Here is a 21,864-nt window from a genome sequence, read left to right as displayed (position 1 = left end):
ACCTCTCCTCTGTGACAGCGCAATCACCCCACCTCACATCCACCTCTCATATAACGTAGTAATGTGTCCATCCTTGTCCCCATAATATAGTAATGTGCCCCATCCTTGTGCCCATCCTATAGTATGGTGCCTCACCCTTCTGCTCATCCTGTAGTAATGCCCCCTTTCCTGGTCCTCTTCTTACAGTAATGTCCCCTTTTCTGGTCCTCATCCTACTGTAGTAATGTCCCCTTTCCTGGTCCTCATCCTATAGTATTGTGCTCATCCTATAGTAATGTCCCCTTTCCTGGTCCTCTTCTTGTAGCAATTCTCCATTCTGTAATAGTGTCCCCTATTGTGCCATTCTTCAGACACGCAAAAAAAAAACAAATACAAATTCTCCTCACCTGTCCTCGTTTCCTCGGTGGCCTGTTTCCTGCTTCTTGAACGCTGCCAGTGCAGGGGCCGCAGCTGACAGCGCTATCAGAGGACAGATTTACCGGCGCTGCGCAGGGACGAGCTCTCTATACAGCTTTTCCAGTGATCAGCTGCTGACTTCTGATTGGACGGCGGCTGATCATTGCAGTAACTGTATACAGAGCTTGTCTGTAACGCCTGCCTGGATCCACAGACTCAGATGGGCTGCAAAGGGGAGGCTAGAGGGAAGCCACTCACCAAGTAGGACCCCAAGAACCCTGAAACCCTTTAACCCCTATACAGGGATTTGGAATTACACAGGACCCTGGAGATCACTACCTGTGGAAGGCTGCAGTCCGATGAGAGTAGTAGTCAGGCAGGGTCAAACCAGTAATTGCGGAACTGGGACAGAATCGGCAGGCAGTGACGTAGTCAGCAAACGTAGCAGAGGTCAGATCCGGGTCGGGCAGCAAGGTAGAAAAACAGTAGGCAGAAGGGTAGTCAAAAACACGCAGAAGTCAACACAGGAATCACCAACAGAATAGGACGTAACAGGAGCCAGGAAAATCAGAACTATATCTGGCAGTGATCATGTGACAGGAGGGGAAATAAGAAGGGTGTGGTGTCTTCCCATTGGCTGTAGCTGAACGCTTGCAACTTCAGCTGGAAGACACATGCCACCCACAGTCAGCCAGCGGTACTGCAGATCCCAAGCTAACCCAGCCCAGTGGATGATCGGAGCCTGCGCCCACTGGTGCCGCTGGCATCGACTTCTCTCCCATCACCAGCACCATCCACGGCAGGAACACGGCGTCGCCTGGCGATCGGAGCAGAAGCCGCTGGAGCAGACTCCGGCGGTGACGTAACATTGTCCCTGCGCAGCGGGCGAAAATCTGTTCTCTGATATAAAGCTCTTTTAGCGGCGGCCCCTGCACAGGCAGCGATAAGCAAGCGGGCTGCGGGCCTGCGCGCCACAAGCAGCATCAGGGGCCGCATGCGGCCTACAGGCAGAGTCTTTGAGACCACTGCACTACGGGATATGTGGGAGGGTACGGGGAAGGGGGGCAGGGACTCCACGCACTGTACCCACCCAGCAAGGCGGCAACATGAAGTCGGCTGTGATGCCCGTCAACAAGGTCCTGCCCCTGTCGACGTGACGTCACAGGAATCAGCAAAATCATGGCACGAGTGGTCACATGACCGCTATGGGCCAGGGAAGAGGGGCTGACAGCAGGGCATGTAGGTAGTTGCTATCTACTTACCTGCCCCTATGTAACTCAATAGTGAAATGACAAAAAAGGCAAAATAAGCCAGGTAACCCCTTTAACCCTTTCCCTGCCAAGGTGATATGTCTTTGCAAACTCACAACTTAGTAGCCAAGGACTTATGATATATGTCCTGGCTGCTAATGGTCATATCTCAGCCTGGATCACAGCTACACCTGTGATCATGGGCTAAAGCAGGCTTTACACGCTGCGATATCGGTAACGATATATCGTCGGGGTCACGTCGGTAGTGACGCACATCCGGCGCCGTTACCGACATCGTAGCGTGTAACACAAATAAGCGACGATCAACGAGCACAAAAATGTGAAGAATCGTTGCTCGTTGACACGTCGCTCATTTCCTTAATATCATTGCTGCTGTCGGTACGATGTTGTTCGTCGATCCTTCGGCAGCACACATCGCTATGTGTGACGCCGCAGGAACGACGAACATCTCCTTACCTGCCTCCACCGGCAATGCGGAAGGAAGGAGGTGGGCGGGATGTTACGTCCTGCTCATTTCCGCCCCTCTGCTTCTATTGGCCGGCTGCTTAGTGACGTCGCTGTGACGCCGAACGCATCTCCCCTTTGAGGGAGGGATTGTTTGGCCGTCATAGCGACGTCGCTGCACAGGTATGTTCGTATGATACTGCCGTAGCGATAATGTTTGCTACGGCAGCGATCACCACTAGAGTTGAGCGGGATGGCAATAATCCGGGGCCGGCGGGTCGTTAACAGACTTAAAAATAAGTCCGATCCGCTCCGGAATCCGGTGCCCATATAAGTCAATGGGGACTGGAATCCGGAGGGTTAAAACGTTTGTGGAGGGGCTAGGGGGCTAGCAGCAAGCGCGGCATACTCACCGAGGCGCTGTCATGGCGGCACACTCCTTCCGGGTCACGCTGTTACCTTCCAGAGCCGACAATTCAACATTCATGGTTTTCTCTGCCCACCGGCGTGTGTTGGTTGCAGCTAGACATGCCCCCATCCTGAATGGCAGCGTGTCAGCTAACTGCAACCAATCACAGGCGCCAGGACGGCCGGTGGGCGGGGAAAGCAGTGCACTGTCGGTCACGGTGGTAAACACACTCGGCAGCACAGTTATAGCGCTCGGCTGCAGCCCCAGCCATCGCGCAGTATCTGTGCTGTTTATCCAGTGCCCGCAGTCACACGTGCGAGGCTGCTGGGTGCTGCCAGATCCCCTCGCACCTGTGATTCCGGTGAAAGTAAAAAAAAAAACGACGTGCGGTCCCCCCTAATCTTCACATCCAGCCAAGCTAACGCCGGCTGGGGGCTGGTATATCCTCAACCCGCAGCCGTCCGGTATGTCGCATCTGTTAGATGTGACATACCGGTGTGCGATACCGGCTCTTCCCGCTGGCGTGATGCGGTGCCAGTCGGGGTAATAGCAGGGTTTAATAGCGGCACATAGCTGCTGTTAAACCGTAGGTTTGTGATGGTACAGGCGTCTGTCAGATACCTGCATCACACAAACCTGTAAGTGACAGTAAATAAACACAGACACACAGAAAAATCCTTTATTTGGAAGAAAATACAAACACTCCTCCTTCACCTCTTTATTACGACACCCTGCAGCTCCGACGTAATCCACACGACGTCCCACGCCGCTTCAGCTCTGCTACATCTGAATATCACAGAGAGCGGCATGAGCGACCGCTCTCTGTGAGCTCCAGAGAATGAATGAGCTGAGCATTGAGCGGTGACGTCACTCAGGTTATTTACGGTCACAGCTGGAGGTTCCCACGGTCCTTCATCTGCAATCGCAGGTAACCTGACCTCAGGTGGAGGTCACTGAGTTCACAGACCTGCATCTCCTAGCAGAAAAAGCGCATTTTTTTTGGCTAAGAGATGCAGATTTTGTGCTGAAATTTTTATACCATATTCCTGCATCCAATCTACACCTCCTGGCAAAAAATCGCTGTGTTTTGACGCAATTTTTATGCCGCGGTTTTTGCCGTGGTTATTTTGCCGCGGTTTTTGCCGCGGTTTTTTGCCAGGAGGTGCACATATGGTGCTGAAATCGCCTGCAGCAGCTTTCAGCACCAAATTTCCACCTGTGGCAGATTTTGTTTAATTTTTTTTTTATTTTTGGGGGCATGGGGATGCAATTTTGATGCTGGGATTTTTACACCATATTCTGCTGTCTGAACATGAGCGTGCATGTACCTAGAAACACATGCACGCTCCTGTGAGAAGCGTGCAGCAGTGCCGGTGAAGCGCTGTCAGACTCGTTCGGGTCTGACATCACCCGGCACAGCCTGCTGCTGTCTGAACATGAGCGTGCATGTACCTAGAAACACATGCACGCTCCTGTCAGAAGTGTGCAGCTGTTCTGCGATGTCAGACTCGCGGGGGTTGCTCACAAGTGTGACTGCGACGTAGAAAAAAAACGCTTGCTTTTTTTTAAAATAGATATATAAAAAAAAAACGACGTGCGGTCCCCCTAATCTTCACATCCAGCCATGATAACGCCGGCTGGGGGCTTGTATATCCTCAGCCCGCAGCCGTTCGGTATGTCGCATCTGTTAGATGCGACATACCGGTGCGATACCGGCTCTTCCCGCTGGCGTGATGCGGCGCCAGTCGGGGTAATAGCAGGGGTTAATAGCGGCACATAGCTGCTACTAAACTCTAGGTTTGTGATGGTACAAGCGTGTGTCAGATACCTGCATCACACAAACCTGTAAGTGACAGTAAATAAACACAGACACACAGAAAAATCCTTTATTTGAAATAAAATACAAAACACTCCTCCTTCACCACTTTATTAACCCCAAACACCCTGCAGCTCCGACGTAATCCACAGGGGAAGTCCCGCGGCGAGACATCCAGCACTGCTACATCTCAGAGCGAGCAGCCATAGAGCACGACCGCCCGCTCTGAGTTCAGTCTATTACTGAGTGGCGATAAGCGATGACCGCGGAAGAGACTGTCACAGGCTGGGGGGCGCGTCAGCCAGGAACCAATCACAGCTGAGAGGGTGGGCGGGGAAAACACGGAAAGCTGTGTGATTGCGTGCACAGCACAGGAAGTGAAAGCGCGACCCGGAAGCAAGTGTGCTGCCATGACAGAGTCTGGTAAGTATGAAACGCTATTTTTTTATTGATTTTTAACATTTTTATTAATTGCCGATTCCGGATCATGCAGCCGGAATCCCGGGCCCGGATCGGACCCGGGAATAGTGCTGAAACCGTGCGGATCCGGACTTTTACAGCCCGGGCCCGCTCAGCCCTAATCACCACATATCGTTACAACGACGGGGGCGGGTGCAATCGCATGCGACATCGCTAGCAATCGCTAGCGATGTCGCAGCGTGTAAAGCACCCTTTAGACATCAGTGGTTAAAGTGAGTCATTTGAACCCACGATATCTTGCAACTATAGCACCCATTAATGGAGTCATTTTGAAGCTCAAATGAGCCACGCATCTCTGTAGTAGTTACCATTCAGGCTGCGATAGAGAATGTAAAAAATTACACATTCATCCCTAACTTTACAGTGCGAAGGAAGAAAGAAGTGGCTGTGGGGTTACTGACAGGCTGCAGGGACAGGAGGCAGGTGATGTGTGATCTCCTCCTGCCCAGAGAAGGCATTTTTGTTAACCAAACCACTAAGTAAAGAAAAAAAGAGTTGAGAAAAATAAAACAATTGTTAGGCTGGATTAAAAAAGCTGGATGTCAGGATGGACACATTGATCAAGGACATTGGCACAGCAAGCTAGAATCCATGTGGAACAGTAGGACCTGGATAAGTGGTTATGCTGGATGACAGACAAAAAGGAGAGGCAGTACATGCTGGAAGCCACAAAAGCAGTGTACCAGATGAAGAGGATAATGGCTGGTCTGAAGCAGCACACAGACGTAGAAGGCAAAATTACTAGCAAATAATAGCTTAATGTGAATAGTATGTAATAGCAGTTTGTAATGTTGACAGCAAACATTGGGTTAAAGGGGTTGCCCTGCCTTGGGGTACAAGTATGCAGTCATGCTATGTGACTGCAGACTTGTGAATCCTTACAGCACACAATGCAAGTACGGTCCGGATTTTCTGGTAATGTGACTGAAATTTGCATTCTCGTGGACATATACCGACTAGATATATTTGGCCTTGCACGATTCATATGTATTGTGCGAGGCTGCGCACGTCTAGATGGCTTTCAACGCCTAGCCTTGGTACTGGAGATGCCTAACAGCGCGCAGTGTACGCGCTATGAGGATTCACAAGTCTGCACTCACGTAGAGTGACAACCACTTTAACCTACAGAGGTTTAACAAGAGGATCTGAGGGTTTCTAGAAATTACAGGAATTTACAAATATTAAATGCACCATATTGATTAGTCTCTAAATGTTAGTTCTTGGTGCTTTCAGATGATGATTTCAGAATTTCTAATTTTGTGTTGCTCTCATCTAAAAGAAAATTAAAGAAAACTATACATTAACTCACACAAAGTTAGGGATATTTGGCTTTCTGGTGAAATTTTCGTAAAACGTAAAAGGTTCACGCTACAGTGATATTTTATCATGAAGTTGTGCATTTAAGTAGAAGCATTCAATGGTCATTTCTTCACCTCAAACAATTTATTGAAACAAAAACCAACAATAGTGGTGGGTATACCCCCCAAAAATGTCAATGTCTCGATAACGTGTCATGTGGCATTGAGCATCAATTACAGCTTGACAACGACATCTAATGCTGTTCACAAGTCCAGTTACTGTCTGCTGAGGTATGGCATCCCACTCTTCTTGAAGGGCCGCCCTCAGGTCATATAGGTTCTGGGGTACAGAGTTACGAGCCTCTAAACGACGACTCAGTTTGTCCCATAGGTTTTCTATGGGATTCAGGTCTGAAGTAATTGCAGTCCACTCCATTTGCAGTCTTCAGCAACCATTTCTTAATGATGTGACCTCCATGAGCTAGAACATTGTTGTCCATGAAGATGAAGTTACAAATGCACCTCAATAAATTAGAATATCATCAAAAAGTTAAATTTATTTCAGTAATTCAATACAAAAAGGAAACGCATATATTATATAGAGTTATTACAAAGTGATCTATTTCAAGTGTTTCTGTTAATGTTGATGATTATGGCTTACAGCCAATTAAAACCCAAAAGTCATTATCTCAGAAAATTAGAATATATAAGACCAACTGAAAAAATGATTTTAAACTCAAAAATGTTGGCTACGGAAAAGTTTGTATAGTAAGTGCACTCAATACTTGATCGCTCCTTTTGCATGAATTACTGCATCAATACGGCATGGCATGGAGGCGATGACCCTGTGCCACTGCTGAGGTGTTATGGAAGCCCAGGTTGCTTTGATAGCAGCCTTCAGCTCTTCTGCATTGTTGGGTCTGGTGTATCTCATTTTTTTCTTGACAATACCTCATAGATTCTCTATGGAGTTTAGGTCAGGCGAGTTTGCTGGCCAATCAAGCACAGTGATACTGTGGTTAATAAACCAGGTATTGGTACTTTTGGCAGTGTGGACAGGTGCCAAGCTCTGCTGGAAAATAAAATTTTCTTCTCCCAAAAACTTGTTGGCAGAGGGGAGCATGAAGTGCTCTAAAATTTCCTGGTAGACGGCTGTGCTGACTTTAGTTTTGATAAAACACAGTGGACCTACACCAGCAGATGACATGGCTCCCCAAACCATCACTGATTGTGGAAACTTCACACTAGACCTCAAACAGCTTGGATTGTGGTCTCTCCACTCTTCCTCCAGACTCTGGGACCTTGATTTCCAAATGAAATGCAAAATTTACTTTCATCTGAAAACAACATCTTGGACCACTGAGCAACAGTCCAGTTCTTTTTCTCCTTGGCCCAGGTAAGACGCTTCTGGCGTTGTCTATTGGTCATGAGTGGCTTGACACAAGGAATGTGACAGTTGTAGACCATGTCCTGGATACACGTGTGTGTGGTGGCTCTTAAAGCACTGACTCCAGCAGCAGTCCACTCTTTGTGAATCTCCCCCAAATTTTTGAATGGCCTTTTCTTAACAATCCTATCAAGGCTGCAGTTATCATGGTTGCTTGTGCACCTTTTTGCTACCACACTTTTTCCTTCCACTCAACATTCCATTAATATGCTTGGATACAGCACTCTGTGAACAGCCAGCTTCTTTAGCAATGACCTTTTCTGGCTTACCCTCCATATGGCGTGTGTTAATGACTTCCTTCTGGACATATGTCAAGTCTGCAGTCTTCCCCATGATTATGCAGCCTATTGAACCAAACTAAGGGACCATTTTAAACGCTTAGAAAGACTTTGCAGGTGTTTTTTGGTAATTATTTTAATTTTCTGAGATAATGACTTTTGCGTTTTTATTCGCTGTAAGCCATAATCATCAACATTAACAGAAATAAACACTTGAAATAGATCACTCTGTTTATAATGACTCTATATAATATATGCGTTTCCCCTTTTGGATTGAGTTACTGAAATAAAGTATCTTTTTGATGATATTCTAATTTATTGCGATGCACTTGTATAAAATGTAGACAAAGGCCTAGTTGGTATGTACAAACTCTGCACATGTTAAACTGTAAAAGGGAGTCTGTCACCCTCAAAATGCCAATTAGCCTGCATAAGCATTATGCAGGAGAACGTAACTAGTATAAAAATCAGACCAGGCATATGCAATTTAACCGCTTTAGCAGAGCCAATATATTTCAACGGTCAGCAGTCAGGAGGGAATGGCGACCCCCCCCCTGCGTGCTGCCATCGCTAGGTTTCCGGTCCAGAACAGTAGTTCTGCCCGGAGACATCACTAGGACCTGATGTTAACCCTTTGTGATCGTCTATGTACTGCGATCAATAGCAATTACGGCACATAGATGTTTCAGAAGTGCAGTGAGCTGCTTCTCTTACCTCTCCTGTCTCTCCTGTGACACGATCATGGGGAAGCCGAGGGTTGTCATGGCAGCCGGAGGTCACGTGGTGATTTCGGGGTCTGCCATGTACGGTTGCCTTTCAGACCCAGCCTGCAGCAGAGTCTGACAGGCGATCTGCAGCCTGATGCTGCCTGTGTAATAAATTGCCATGCAGACTAAGAAATGTGAAAGTCCCATAGTGTAAGTAAAAAAGTGAAGAAAAGTAAAAAAAACCTAATTGTACAATAAATTTTATGGTGCATTTTTTCCTGATACCCTTGTGAAAAAAGCTACCTAGTTGAAGTAACAATTTTGTGGTAAAAATGCATTTTTTTTGTTTCATGGCTCAATGTTATAAACTTCTGTGAAGCCCCTGTGGGTTCAAGATGCTCACCAACCAGATATGTTCCTTGAGTCTCGTTTCCAAAATAGGGTCAATTGTGAGAGAGTTCCACTGTTTAGTTACCTCATGGGATCTCCAAACACGACATGGCATCTGCTAACGATTCCAGCTAATTTTGCTAAAATTCGAATGGCGCACCTTCCTTTCTGCGCCCAAACAATTGATTTCCACCAAATAAGAGGTATTGGCGTGCTCAGGAAAAATTGTACAATAAATTTTTTGGTGCATTTTTCCGGATACCCTTGTGAAAATGCAAAATTTGAGGCTAAAGTAACATTTTTGTAGGGAGAAAGTAAAATTTTCATTTTTTCCTTCCACATTGCTTTGGTTCCTGTGAAGAACCTAAAGGGTTAATAAACTTCTTGGATGTGGCTTTGAGCAGTGTCAGGGGTGCAGTTTTCAGAATGGTGTCACTTTTGGGTATGTACTGTCACCTGTTTTGTAAATTTTGTTGAAAAAATGAGAAATTGCTGATAAAATTTAAACCCTTCAAATATCCTAGCAAAAAAAAAAAAGTTATGTTTCAGAAATTGTGCTGATGTAGAGATGTGGGAAATGTTATTTATTAACTATTTTATGTAACAGAACTTTCTGGTTTAAGGCAATAAAAATTAAAAGTTTGAAAATTGCTACATTTTTGCCAAATTTCAGATATTTTCACAAATAAACGCAAAAGATATCATCTTAATTTTACCCCTATCCTGAAGTACAATATGTCACGATAAAACAAGCTCAGAATCACTAGGATCTGTTGAAGTGTTTGAGAGTTATAACACAGCAGTGGATACTGCTAATGACAGGCTGCAAACCACAGAAATTCTCTTAATAGCATTACTGCAACTGCCCATGGCAGAAATAACAGACTGCAGATCAGTGACATATCTGCTAACATTCCAAATACTGCCAATGAAAAGAGTGAAACTATAATCTATCTCTATTCATCTCAGGTGCTAGTTACTGATGAAGGCCATGTTTGGGCCGCAACGTCTGACTTGACTATGCTGAGTATGAAATAATAAAAAAAATCAATCATATTTTACTGAATTCAGGAGTGCCTTGTATATATTACTAATAGCAATTAATTGTGAAAATATCAGAATTTTGGCCAAAATGTCTTTTAATGACTTTTAATTTTTGTGCCCTTAAACCAGAACTTTGTATGACAGAAAATAATTAACAGATAACATTTAACACATGTGTACTTTACATCAGCATCATGTTTGAAACATAATTTATTTTTTTGTTGTTACGAAAGTAGAATTGGTAAAAGTTTATCAGCAATTTCTCATTTTTCCAACAAAATTTACAAAACTTATTTTATTAGTGACATCATATTTGAAGTTACTTTGAGATGCCTGTATGATAGAAAATACCAAAAAGTGACAGCATTCTAAAAACTGAACTGCTCAAACTTCTCAAAATAATGTTTAATAAGTTTAATAACTATTTAGGTGCTTCACAGAAATTAAAGCAATGTGGAAGGAAAAAATTAAAATTGCACTTTTTCCACAAAATGTTTCTGTAGCCCCAAAATTTAGCATTTTTACCAGGGTAACAAGAGAAAATGCACTTTATAATTTGTTGTGCAATTTCTCCTGAGTATGCCAATACCCTATACTATATATGGTGGAAAACTACTGTTTGGGCGTACGGCAGGGCTCAGAGGGAAGGAGTGCAATTTGACTTTTTGAACTTTTTGAAATAAGCTGGAATCGATAGCAGATACCATCTCATATTTCCAGATACCCTGATTAGCCTAACCAGTAGAAATCTCAAAAAGTGACCCCGTTGTGGAAGATTTTACCATTGGCAGAGCCCCTGATGTGCCTAAACAATGGAACCCCTACAAGTGACCTCATTTTGGAAACTAAACCTTTCAAGCAATTTTACTAGATGTGTGGTGAGTTCCTTGAATTACCATGCACTTTACAGAATGCTATAACGTTGAGCCGCTAAAATAAAAAAACAAACAAAAAAAAAACACATTTTCCCCACAAAAATTTTGCTTTAGCCCCAAATTTTTTATATACAGTAGGTTAACATGAGAAAATACACCATACAATTTGTTGTGCAGCTTCTCCTGAATACGCCGTCATCCCATCTGTGGATTGTTTGGGCACACACCAGGACTCAGAATGGAAGGAGCACCATTTGACTTTTGGAAGGCAAAATCGTCTAGAATTGATAGCAGACGCCATGTCATGTTTCCAGATCCCCTGATGTGCCTAAACAGTAGAAAGCCCCCACAAGTGATCCCATAGTGGAAGTTTCTCAGGTGCTTCACAGAATTTTATAACATTGAGCTGTGAAAATAAAAAAAAAAATCACATTTTCCCCACAAAAATTTTTCTTTAGCTCCCAATTTTTTATTTACACCATACAATTTGCTGTGCAATTTCTCCTGAGTACGCCGATACCCCATAAGTGGTGGAAATCTACCGTTTGGGCACACGGCAGGGCGCTGTTTGACTTTTGGAACACAAAATTGGCTAGAATTGATAGCAGACGCCATCTCGCGTTTGAAAATGTGTAAACAGTGGAAGCTCCAACCCCCCAGTGACCCCATTTTGGAAACTACACCCCTCAAGGAATTTATTTAGATGTGTAATTAGCACCATAGCACCAATTACCCCATAGGTGCTTCACAGAATTTTATAACTTTGAGGCATGAAAATAAACAATCAAAATTTTCCACACAAAAATGTTGCTTTAGCCCCAAAATGTTTATTTTCAGAATAGTAACAGGAGAAAATGGACCTTAAAATTTGTTTTGCAATTTCTCCTGAGAACATCAATACTCCATATGAGGTGGAAAATTACTGTTTGCGCGCACAGTATGGGTTCAGAATCAGATTTGATTGGGGGGTTCATATGAACCACATATTTTGGAGATGTAGTTGGAATATCTAATGTAAGTGCTCAGCATAGAGCACAGGATAAATGTTAACTGATCCAAAATTTTCTATACCCCATATTCACACTAGTAGCATTCAACTCAACCCTCAAAAAAAAAAAGTAAAAAAAATCCAGCTCACCCCTCTTCACTCCATTCAACACCGGAGGCACACGGAAAAGCGCCCACACTTGGGTGAGAACAAACGATGCAGAAACAAAAGGGGATCCAGCGCCTTAGCAGGGAGACTCAGGAAGCAAAACTCCAAACTTTATTAAGTCCAATAAAAAATACAAAGGTACTCAACTACGCAGCTCCTGCCCTTTCCTTCGCAGCTGCAGGATTGGGTCACAGTTGTATGATACTCGACTAACGCTGGCAGCACAACGGAAGCCGAGGGTCATCAGCATATCGCATTCGATGCACTCGCATTGGATGCTATACGGTCATGTGAATCCAGCCTAAACCACAGCACAGTCAGCATCCATATGTTTGGTATTGTATTAGTGGGGAAAGTCTGCCTAATTTATGAGATGAGTGTCTCCAGAAGCACGAGCTAGGACCAGAGAATGGGCACTACAATGTACTGGGCACTATTACACACTGGGCACTGCAAGGGCTTATTTGCAATTTTTAATTCTGCAACATTCACTATATTTGAAGCCTGGGATTTTACTAGAGACAAAATCATTACTATACCCTTAGATGAATTCCCATAGGTGTGTAATTTCCAAAACATGGTCCAAAAACTATTCTAGGGAAATCTGTGCTCAAAAAGTCAAATTGCTCTATTTCCCTTCCAAGCCCTGCCTTGTGTCTAAACAGTACTGTACAGTCACGTGGGGTATTGCCACATTGAATTGTATAACACATTATAAGGACCTTTTTTTACCTATTCCTCTTGTGAAAATTTGAAATCTGGGGTTAAAACAACATTTCAGTGGTAAACATGTAATTATTTTTTCTTCACTGCCCAATAGTATAACATTTTGATTACATGTGGGGGTAATGGTGAACTCACGAGAAATTGTGAAACAAATTGTACGGTCCATTTTCTCTTATTACCCTTTTTCATATTACAGCTTTGGGGCCTAAGTAAAATTGTAGTGGCACAAATGGTAACTTTTCATTTTCACAGTCCAATGTTATACAATTCCCTGAATCACTTAAAATTGTTCACTACAGCCCTAGATGAATTTAGTTAGAAGTATAGTATGCTCAGAATGGCGTCACTTGTGGGGGTTTCTGATGTTTTGGCATGTCAGGAGATCTTCAAATGTGACATGGTAGCCGTAATCTATTCCGGCCAAAATGGCACTCTAAAATTCAAATTGTGTTCCTTCTCTTCTGAGCACTTCCATGCACTCAAACAGTAGTTTTCCACTATATAAAATTTAGGGCTATAACAACATTTTTGTGCACAAAATTAGATTTTTTATTTTCAAGGCTCAACATCTTCAAATTCTTCCAAGCACCTGGATGTTCTAGGTGCTCACCATGCATTTAGATAAATTCCTTGAGCGGTCTAGTTTCCAAAGTGGGGTCACTTGGGGCCACTATTTAGGCACATCAGAGGCTCTCCACTATCGATGCCAGATGATTTTACGCTCCAAAACTCAAATGGCACTCTATCCCTTCAGAGTCCTGCCTTGTGCCCAAACATTAGTTTCACATTTCGCCAAAATTCTGATATTTTCACAAATACATGTATAAATTTTCAACCGAAGTTTGTATCATGAAGAACAATATGTCACAAAAAGCAGTCTCAAAATCAGTGGGATCTGTTGAAGCGTTCCAGAGTTATAACTTCATAAAGTGACACTGGTCAGAATTGAAAAATTTAGCCTTGGTCAGAAAGGTTTCAGCAGTAAGGGGTTTACTGAATTTACTGAAAATTGTATTGGGTTCTTCAGTGTGCTCTTGGTGTGGCTTATACCTTGGTGCACTGTAACGTCTTCTTGTTAACATAAAGACAGTCTCTTATCTTGATTCCTTTGCTCCGTTAGTAGCAGCAAATGTCTAAAAGCAGTTTGCGTGTCTGCACTTGTGTCAGTGCGATCTTGCACATTATGTGTCTGCGGGCACACTCTGACATTTGGTTCCTGCTTATATCCTCCGCCTGAGGCAGTGTAGCGAATGAGCAGCTTCACTGAGGATGTAAGGTGTAACGTGCGACTGGTATCTGCTCATTTCAGTACCATCTACTCCTCACTGAAGTCATTCACTTTCTACACTCCTGGGTTCAGTGAACAGTGGCCACAGGCAGACAGCAGCGAGGCATCATAGTGTGCCTGCACTGATGCTTGGAGAGTCCTGCTGTGGTCTTCCAGTCTCAGTGCGAAACCGCAGCTACACAAACTGATTTTCAGCAGCACTGACTCCTTACAACTTAGCCCTGTTAATCGAGATAAATGACTAGTTTTTTTGCATATTTTGTTCAGCTGTATATGCCAGGTATGACTTTTATTAGCGCTACAACTCCTTTATAAATGTTTATGCAGTTTAAATGGCATTTTATGGTTAAAACACTCTCTAATTTTAAGAAGGTGTGGTGGTATAGCTAATTTTCTGTTTGGGCCAGACTTCTGGCCCTTAGGGTTCTTTCAGATGTCCATGCCACACAGTCTGTGCACAGACTGGCCACAGGTCTGCTATGCCGAGCAAGACAGCATCATAGAAATAAATGAAGCTGTTACGCTGTGGTCGGGAGAGCCGCTGCCAGTCCATGCATTCTGGTCTCTGCATAGACCGTGTTACACTGATGTCTAAAAGAGCCCTTCATATAATTTTCATTATATTTGTTTTTGCAAAAAAATTCACCTTTACATAAAATTTAGTGAAGGTGCCTGCATTTATGAGTGCTAAGTGGCATTTTGACTATATGCCAGGTGGTTACATTTAGAGAATGCATGGGTGTTGTAGGTTAGTAATTTAAGTTTTATTTGTGCACCTAAAAAGTGCGAATATTGTCCCATCTAGCCAGGACTCAAAAATAGTTCAGTCATGGCTGGCAGTGAATGGGTTAAAAACATAGTGGGGAAAAAAACATCTTTCCCAGGCACTGGAAAGAAGTATGACAACCAGTACATGTAGGCAGAAAATGTTAGAATTGCTCTTAGGCCAGAGACACACTTGCGTGTAACTCTCATGAATCTCGCATCGCATCACCCGACACGGCCACGCACTCTCCTGACAGGAGCAGGTCGGTTGCATGTATCTCTATGCAGCTGAGACGCTCCTGTCTGGAGAGTGTCAGACCGTGGCGGGTGATGCAATGCAAGACTCACGCGAGTTACACACAATGCACTCGCAAGTGTAACTCTGGCCTTAAACAATCTCTCAATGTTAAAGCAGTCTCCCAGCAATAAGGTGATTGCAGAGCATTGTGCTGTTGGGTGCTTGCCTAGGAACCACCAAGATTACAGCTGAAGTGCTTCATTTTCCTCTTCTGCATAGAGAGCTCTATTACTATATCTTTACACCCCCTTTAAAATCAAATCCTTTTACTTTCTTTTCACATTAAGGCTCCATTCACACATCTCTTTCCTATTAGACATCAATCAAACACTGACCGTTTTTCACCCACGTGTCTTCCCTTTGATTTGTTTTGCCTCCATTTTACATCCGTTTTTCATTCCCTTTTTTCTCATCCATTTTAAAAGCTGAAGGAGGTAGATTGAACTTTAATTTTCTATTGACTCCTAGCAATGGATCAGTTACAAAACGGTTGGAATGCAGACGTCTTCCCCAGGTTTTAATGGTCCAATATGATTTGCAAAAACGGATGAGAATAGGACATGCCCTCAGTTTAATGGAATGAAACACGAAGCCGTTAAAATGTTTTGTGAATGGTTCTGATTAACTCTATGGGTCCAAGTGCTATCCATCCTCAATCTTTTTAAGTTAGCATCACATTAATTTTCTTACAAAAATTTGCAGCAACGTGCCAGTGAGATTTGTTGGAATTTCATCTACTTAGCAGTTACTATGTTATCATACAGATTTTCCGTGCGAAAATCAGCACAGAAAATCCTCAGCAAACATCCAGCGCATGGACAGCTACTTTTTTAATCCTATGATAAACATCTACTACCAGAGGTACAGGGCTTTGTTAAAATGACCATTACATGTTTTCTCACCATTAATAGATTCTAGCACAAGAAAAACAACTTGCTGCTTCATATACAACTTCAGCAAGGCTATAATGTTATTGGGCTTGGTCTCCTGAGGACAATCTTGGTAACAGGAGGCACACACTGACTGAAATTTCTGTTTTTGTTAACATGAAGAATTTTACCGTAATATACTAGTCAATACCTATGCAAAATAACAATAATGACCACATAAGAAGCACTGATATGAGCAGATAAGACGTTGGTTAGAATGAAATAAGACATTTTTAAGAAGTTACAATAAAACAAACCTATCACCAGGTTTTTCCCTCATGAGCTGCGGCCACCACCAGTGAGCCCATGTATACAGCATTCTAGAATAGTGTTGTCGCGGATGGGCGCCACTTCCGCTGCGGCAACCGGGGCTGCTCGACTAACACTCGGATCCGCGATCGTGTCTGGGGCTCGAGTGGTAATCGGACCCGCGGTCGTGCAACCGCCCGTCCTCGCAACAGTGAAAAAGGGGGGTATTTACAGGGGAGATTTTCTGTGACGCCACCCGTGGGTTGCGGTGATGGGATGGTGGCACTGCCGCTGCCCCTCGGGGCCGGCGTCCGGGACCGATGGTGTGGGGGCAGCAAGGTGGTATGCCCTCCACGGGTAGGGGGAGGTGTAGTCCCGGGGCCCGGGTGTAGGTGGGGAGCAGTGCTGGGGCACCGTCGGCAGGTCGGACCGGATGGCACCGGTGTACTCAGAATTAGGAAGAATTTGCACAGAGTCTGTATTGTAAACCTAGGCCGGTTGCTTCTGGAGGGGTGTGCTGGTCCCACACACGAGTTGGCAAGGTAGGGACCCTTCCTCCTGCACTGGTGTCTTGCTGTGTGTTGATTAAACCCGCTTGAAACGGGAGAAATCCGCTCCCTTGCAGCTTTGTACGCAGAGGGAGCCGTTGCCCACAAACTCTGACCCGTGGGATTTAATGGGTTCTTGGCAGACACCCTATCCCCCGCGTTGTGCTGCCGGTTTGCTCTATCGGGGCTTCTCTCTTCGGAAACAAGGCCTGGTACCTTGTCCCGCTGGTTAATTGACAAGGGGCCTGAAGCTTGCATCGTCCTAGGGTCCAGGTACCCCGCCTGTACACGGCCTCCAGACCAGATTCCCGTCTTAGGTAACGGCGGGCTACAACCCTGCCCCGGTCCACTTCAGGTCTCCCGCGACCGGATCTCCGTCGCCTGTGGCCCTACAATGCTGTCTGCCACCTAGTCGGTCCTCCCGTGGTCCGAGGGCTCCAACCCTGACCACACTGCACTTCAGCTCCTGTCACCGACTGCTCACTCTACAACTCCACTTCAGGCTTAGACTTAGACTGACTGGTTCCCACCCCTTGTCACCTCAAGACCCCTAGGTGGGCGTTCCCATCCGCCTTGGTCCCGCTCACTGGTGTATCCTGGCTGTCATGGTGGGGCGACTAGGATTTGTGGCTGGTGTTCCTATGTGTGGTGTTAATTCCCAAGGAAGAGGCGATTCCTGTACCCTTGGTGGGGGGTACAGTCATCCGTGACTACCTGGTTTTTACAGGGCGTCACACTGTATATAAGAGCCCAGGCAGCTGTGTATAAAGTAAAAAACAGCTTTTATTATACTCCCCTAGGGTGTCGTCCAGCCCGATAGGTGTCATGGGTCTGGCGCCTCCTCTCTGTTGTGATTGCCATCCTTCTTCCCAGCCCAGTGTGGATGATGTGTCCTACGTCGTCCACGCAGGCCAACATTGCGGTCTTGCGCAGGCACACTTTCAACTGTCCTGCTGAGGACAGGTCAAAGTACTGTAATGCGCAGACACGAGCAAAGGTCAAAAACCGCCCGGGCATGCACAGTACAATATTTTGATCTGCCCGCAAGAGCACAATGCCGCTCTGTGTGGATGACGTAGGACTTCATCCACACTGGCCTGGGAAGAAGGAGGATGACAATCGCACAAGATGGAGGCGGCGCCGGATCAGTGATACCGATCAGACCCGACCACCCCCTAGGTGAGTATAATAAAGGTAATTTTTACATTCTACAGAGTGACCTGGGCTCTTATATATAGTATTCTACAATTTGGTGGCTGCAGGTTATATGGGAAAAACCTGATGGCCGGTTCCCTTTAAGTGTTATCATCTGGATAGGCGATAACTTTGTGCAAAGTGAGGGTTTGACTGCTGGGATTGTCACCAAGAACAGGTCTTTATAATGCTCCAGTACAAGTGAGCGGTGGGTGTGCATGTGCCACTCCATCCAATGACTGCTGGACTCGTGCACTTTTTTTCTGCAGTCCAATAAACAATGCATAGAGCAGTGGTGGACGTGTGGCTACTGTTACTTTCTGATGGGGTATTTTAGAGCTCTGTTGTCAGTATCTGTGGTGGTTCTAAAAGTCAGCCAACCAACAGTCATAAAGTTATCACCTCTTTGCTGTGCCATACTTTTGTGGCTCAGTTGTTTAGTTACTGCTAATAAGACCACTAGGAAATTATAGCATTTTTACATTACTGTTTGTAAAATATAGAAAATGTTAGGTGGAAATGTCTATAACTCATCTAAGAACTGGAAAAACATTGTTATGGTTTGTAAAACCTTTCATTTTCATTTTCTTACTTGCCACGTGTATGATGAGACAAGTGACTGCTGTGTGTTTGTTTGTATGCAGTGTTTTCTCCACCGAGCAGTCAAGACTCTGGATTGCTTTCCTTGTCCAGCAGCTCATCAGTGAGCAGTGAGAGCACCAAAGGTGTAGCTGAATGTGAAGCTCCCACTGAAGCCTCTTCATATAGAGTCCCTGCTATTACTGACGATGGGGAGTGAGGTCAACAACCAACAATTACAGCGACAAGTCCAACGTGCCTTTATTTAAAGGCAAATGCAAGCTCAGGATTCATTACCGGGCAGTAAACATATGTGGCTTTGATCCACCTGATGCATTGCTTTGCTTTTAAATACAAGACTGTCATTGCCATACGTTATCATTGAAAGAACATGTTTTGTTGTAGAATGTTTTAGTTACCTATGTTCTGACAAGTTCTTAGTTTTCTTACCATGGAGGACAAAGTTTCGATGGGTAATAAATATGGTATGAGCAAAATGATGACCGTTTATTACTGCTACATCAGAATGTGATTAAAAAGATGAGTAAATATTGAGCCTTATAGGTCCTTTATGACAGTGCTTGGGAAAACAGTGTTGTCCTATTGGCAGTCAGTCCAATGGTTATCTTAAAGGGAACCTGTCACCAGTTGTTTGCTCTATAAGCTACGACCACCACCAGTGGGCTCTTATATACAGCATTCTAACATGCTGTATATAAGAGCCCAGACTGCTGTATAGAACATAAAAAAACATTTTATAATATTCACCTAAATCGGTCGCTGCGGTGGATGTGGGTCAAATGGGCATCTTCGTCCTCTGGTGCCGGTGCCTCCTCTTTTCGGCTATCTTCGTTCTTTTTCTGAAGCCGGGGTGCATGACGCTCAGGGCAGATCAAAGTGCGCCGGCTCAGAACTTGAATGCCGGCGAGTGTGTATGACGTCGGACGCGTTATGCACCGCGGCTTCAGAAGATGGAGGACAAAGATGTCCGAAAGAGGGGGCGCCAGCACTGGAGGATGAAGACGCCCATTTGACCCGCATCCACCGCAACTACCGGTTTAGGTGAGTATTAAAAAGTGTTTTTTATGTTCTACACAGCGGTCTGGGCTCTTATATACAGCATATTAGAATGCTGGATATAAGAGCCCACTAGTGGTGGCCGCAGCTTATAGGACGAATAACTGGTGACAGGTTCCCTTTAATTTTTGATTAGCTCTAGAAAAAAAGAAAAGACCTTCAACCAGAAAGGATAATTAACGGTTCAACTAATGAAATGGTTGTATACTTTACGATTCAACTAATGAAATAGCTGTAAAGTGCTACTTGGGACATTGCGGAACACACAGGGACACATACAATTTAGAACCTCGTGGCTTAAGAATATCATAGAAGGTGTGCCCTTCTCAGGGCCAGTGGGGCAAACTGATGTAAAATTTACAGAATGATGTATTATGTTATGGCCTTTTAATTAGAATGGATGCCATGATATAACACATCTTTCCAGGGACTGACGTCAGTAGGTCAGCATTTAGATACCAGCTGTCTTCCTGATCAACAGAATAGAAACATTGCCGCAACATCTGTATCTGGTTATATATATCATGAACAGATGCACAACTTTGCCATCAATTGTATCTGATAATGTTAAAAAAGAATTGACCTGATACCTATAAGGCTGAGCTCGTATGTCCAGTAGTCATCCGTTAGAACGGATCCTGCAGAGATCCATCGTAAAAATGCGACTTACCTCTTTGTTTTGAAAAAAAAAAAATTATTGTAGGATCTGGTTCTTTTTTTTGGAAGGGGGGGTAATATTGGAAACTATGGAAAACGGATCCGTTAGCAGATTACTATTTAGCCATCCATTTTTCTTGCATTTGTAAGTGATCCGTTTTTGGTTTTTTCCTTACTGAATCATTTTCGAATGTTAGATAAATAGGAATCCATTACCTGATCCATTTTCCTAGGCCCCCATGTTAAAAAAAAAACAGATCCTGCAAAAATGATTTTTTCAAAATAACTTTTTTTGCAACGGATTGCAGCAGATGATTTCTGGACATGTGAACTTCCTTTTAGGAGAAATTCTCCTACTAAAAGTATCATTACAGCAATACCCAAATTCTAATTCCCTGTGTAGCTCCAAACCAGAGACAAATGTTCTCAATGGTAATGCACAAATAATTGTAGTGAAAGAAAACTGCAGTACATACCATACTTAACAAACTATGTGCCATTTTGTATTACCTTTTATATGTCTGATTGAAAAGAGTTATATCTCCAGTTTTACTGATGTACCTGCCATAACATAGCAGTGTGAGGTTTTTTTACATTTGATTTTAGATTTTCTAACTATTGCTTTTATTAACAAAATATTTGAATGGTTAAGTGTGATGCACACAGTGTGGAGAAATGTTACAATGTGTTGTGTTCCTTCTCTTCTCCACTCTCCTGGCTCAGATGCATTGTTCTCTGTTGTAGCAGCTGCACAGAAAATAAAAAATGTTATTGATGACTAAATCTACCTGTGTGTATACTTGGTAAGCTGTATTAAAATAGAAAAAAAAAAGAAATTACTTGTATTTTTTTCGCTTTGTGCCTCTGAAAACATCTATTTGATTTCGCCCCCATCTGTTGTAATCAATAACCTGACCATCTTGTTTTTTTTATTAAATGTACTTACTCTTAATTTCATCCACCAGTGGTTTTAGAGAGAATAATGTGGAGTTACCTATATGGCTTTGACATTATAAATCACTTCTTGAGGCTGAATCGTATAGCGGTATCGATTGATCCTGATATATCACAGAAATTTACTGTCACTTCTGTTTTCAATTAAAGATACAATCAGTCAGATAATGACTTAATTGGATTTTACAGAAGATTGAGTTTTATTGCCTAGTGCTTTACGAGTTTAGTTAAGGGAGATCATTTTATCACACTTGTCAGCCAGTTACTGCAGTGCCTGTGTGCCCTTCTACCGCTGCTATTGTGACAAAGCCACACACAATAGGGCAGGGAGGGCTTTATATTCTGATGACTATTAGGATATATTCATGTATTAAAGAATGAAAGCACGCCACAGATACGGAACATTGAGCCAAAGTCATTTTTTTTCTTTGCCTTGCTGCTGATGGCAGCTTGGAAATAGTGTCTGAAGTTTTAACAATTTGGACCTATAACCCCCCTTTCCTCTCTTCACTTGGCTACATGGGGACTGCAAGCCGAGCAAAGTCATGTCTTCCCACAGTGTAGAAGCTAAATGATGCCCAATGCAAGG

General features: G+C 43.9%; 1 protein-coding gene across 3 annotated transcripts in view; it reads left to right on the top strand.

Moving 5' to 3' along the window:
• The window catches only part of DMRT1 (doublesex and mab-3 related transcription factor 1), a 387,090-nt gene extending 367,831 nt beyond the window's left edge, over positions 1-19,259 (top strand). For all 3 annotated transcript variants that reach the window (XM_075339945.1, XM_075339928.1, XM_075339937.1), the window contains one exon: positions 18,653-19,259. In XM_075339945.1, the coding sequence (XP_075196060.1) occupies positions 18,653-18,807 (155 nt within the window). In that variant the 3' untranslated portion in view covers positions 18,808-19,259. The remainder of the gene's footprint in view (positions 1-18,652) is intronic.
• The last annotated feature ends 2,605 nt before the right edge of the window (positions 19,260-21,864 follow it).

Source organism: Anomaloglossus baeobatrachus, chromosome 1, assembly GCF_048569485.1.
Source record: "Anomaloglossus baeobatrachus isolate aAnoBae1 chromosome 1, aAnoBae1.hap1, whole genome shotgun sequence".
Classification (NCBI taxonomy): Eukaryota; Metazoa; Chordata; class Amphibia; order Anura; family Aromobatidae; genus Anomaloglossus; species Anomaloglossus baeobatrachus.
Note: the sequence above shows the minus strand (reverse complement) of the source record. Positions and strands in the feature narration are given on the sequence as shown.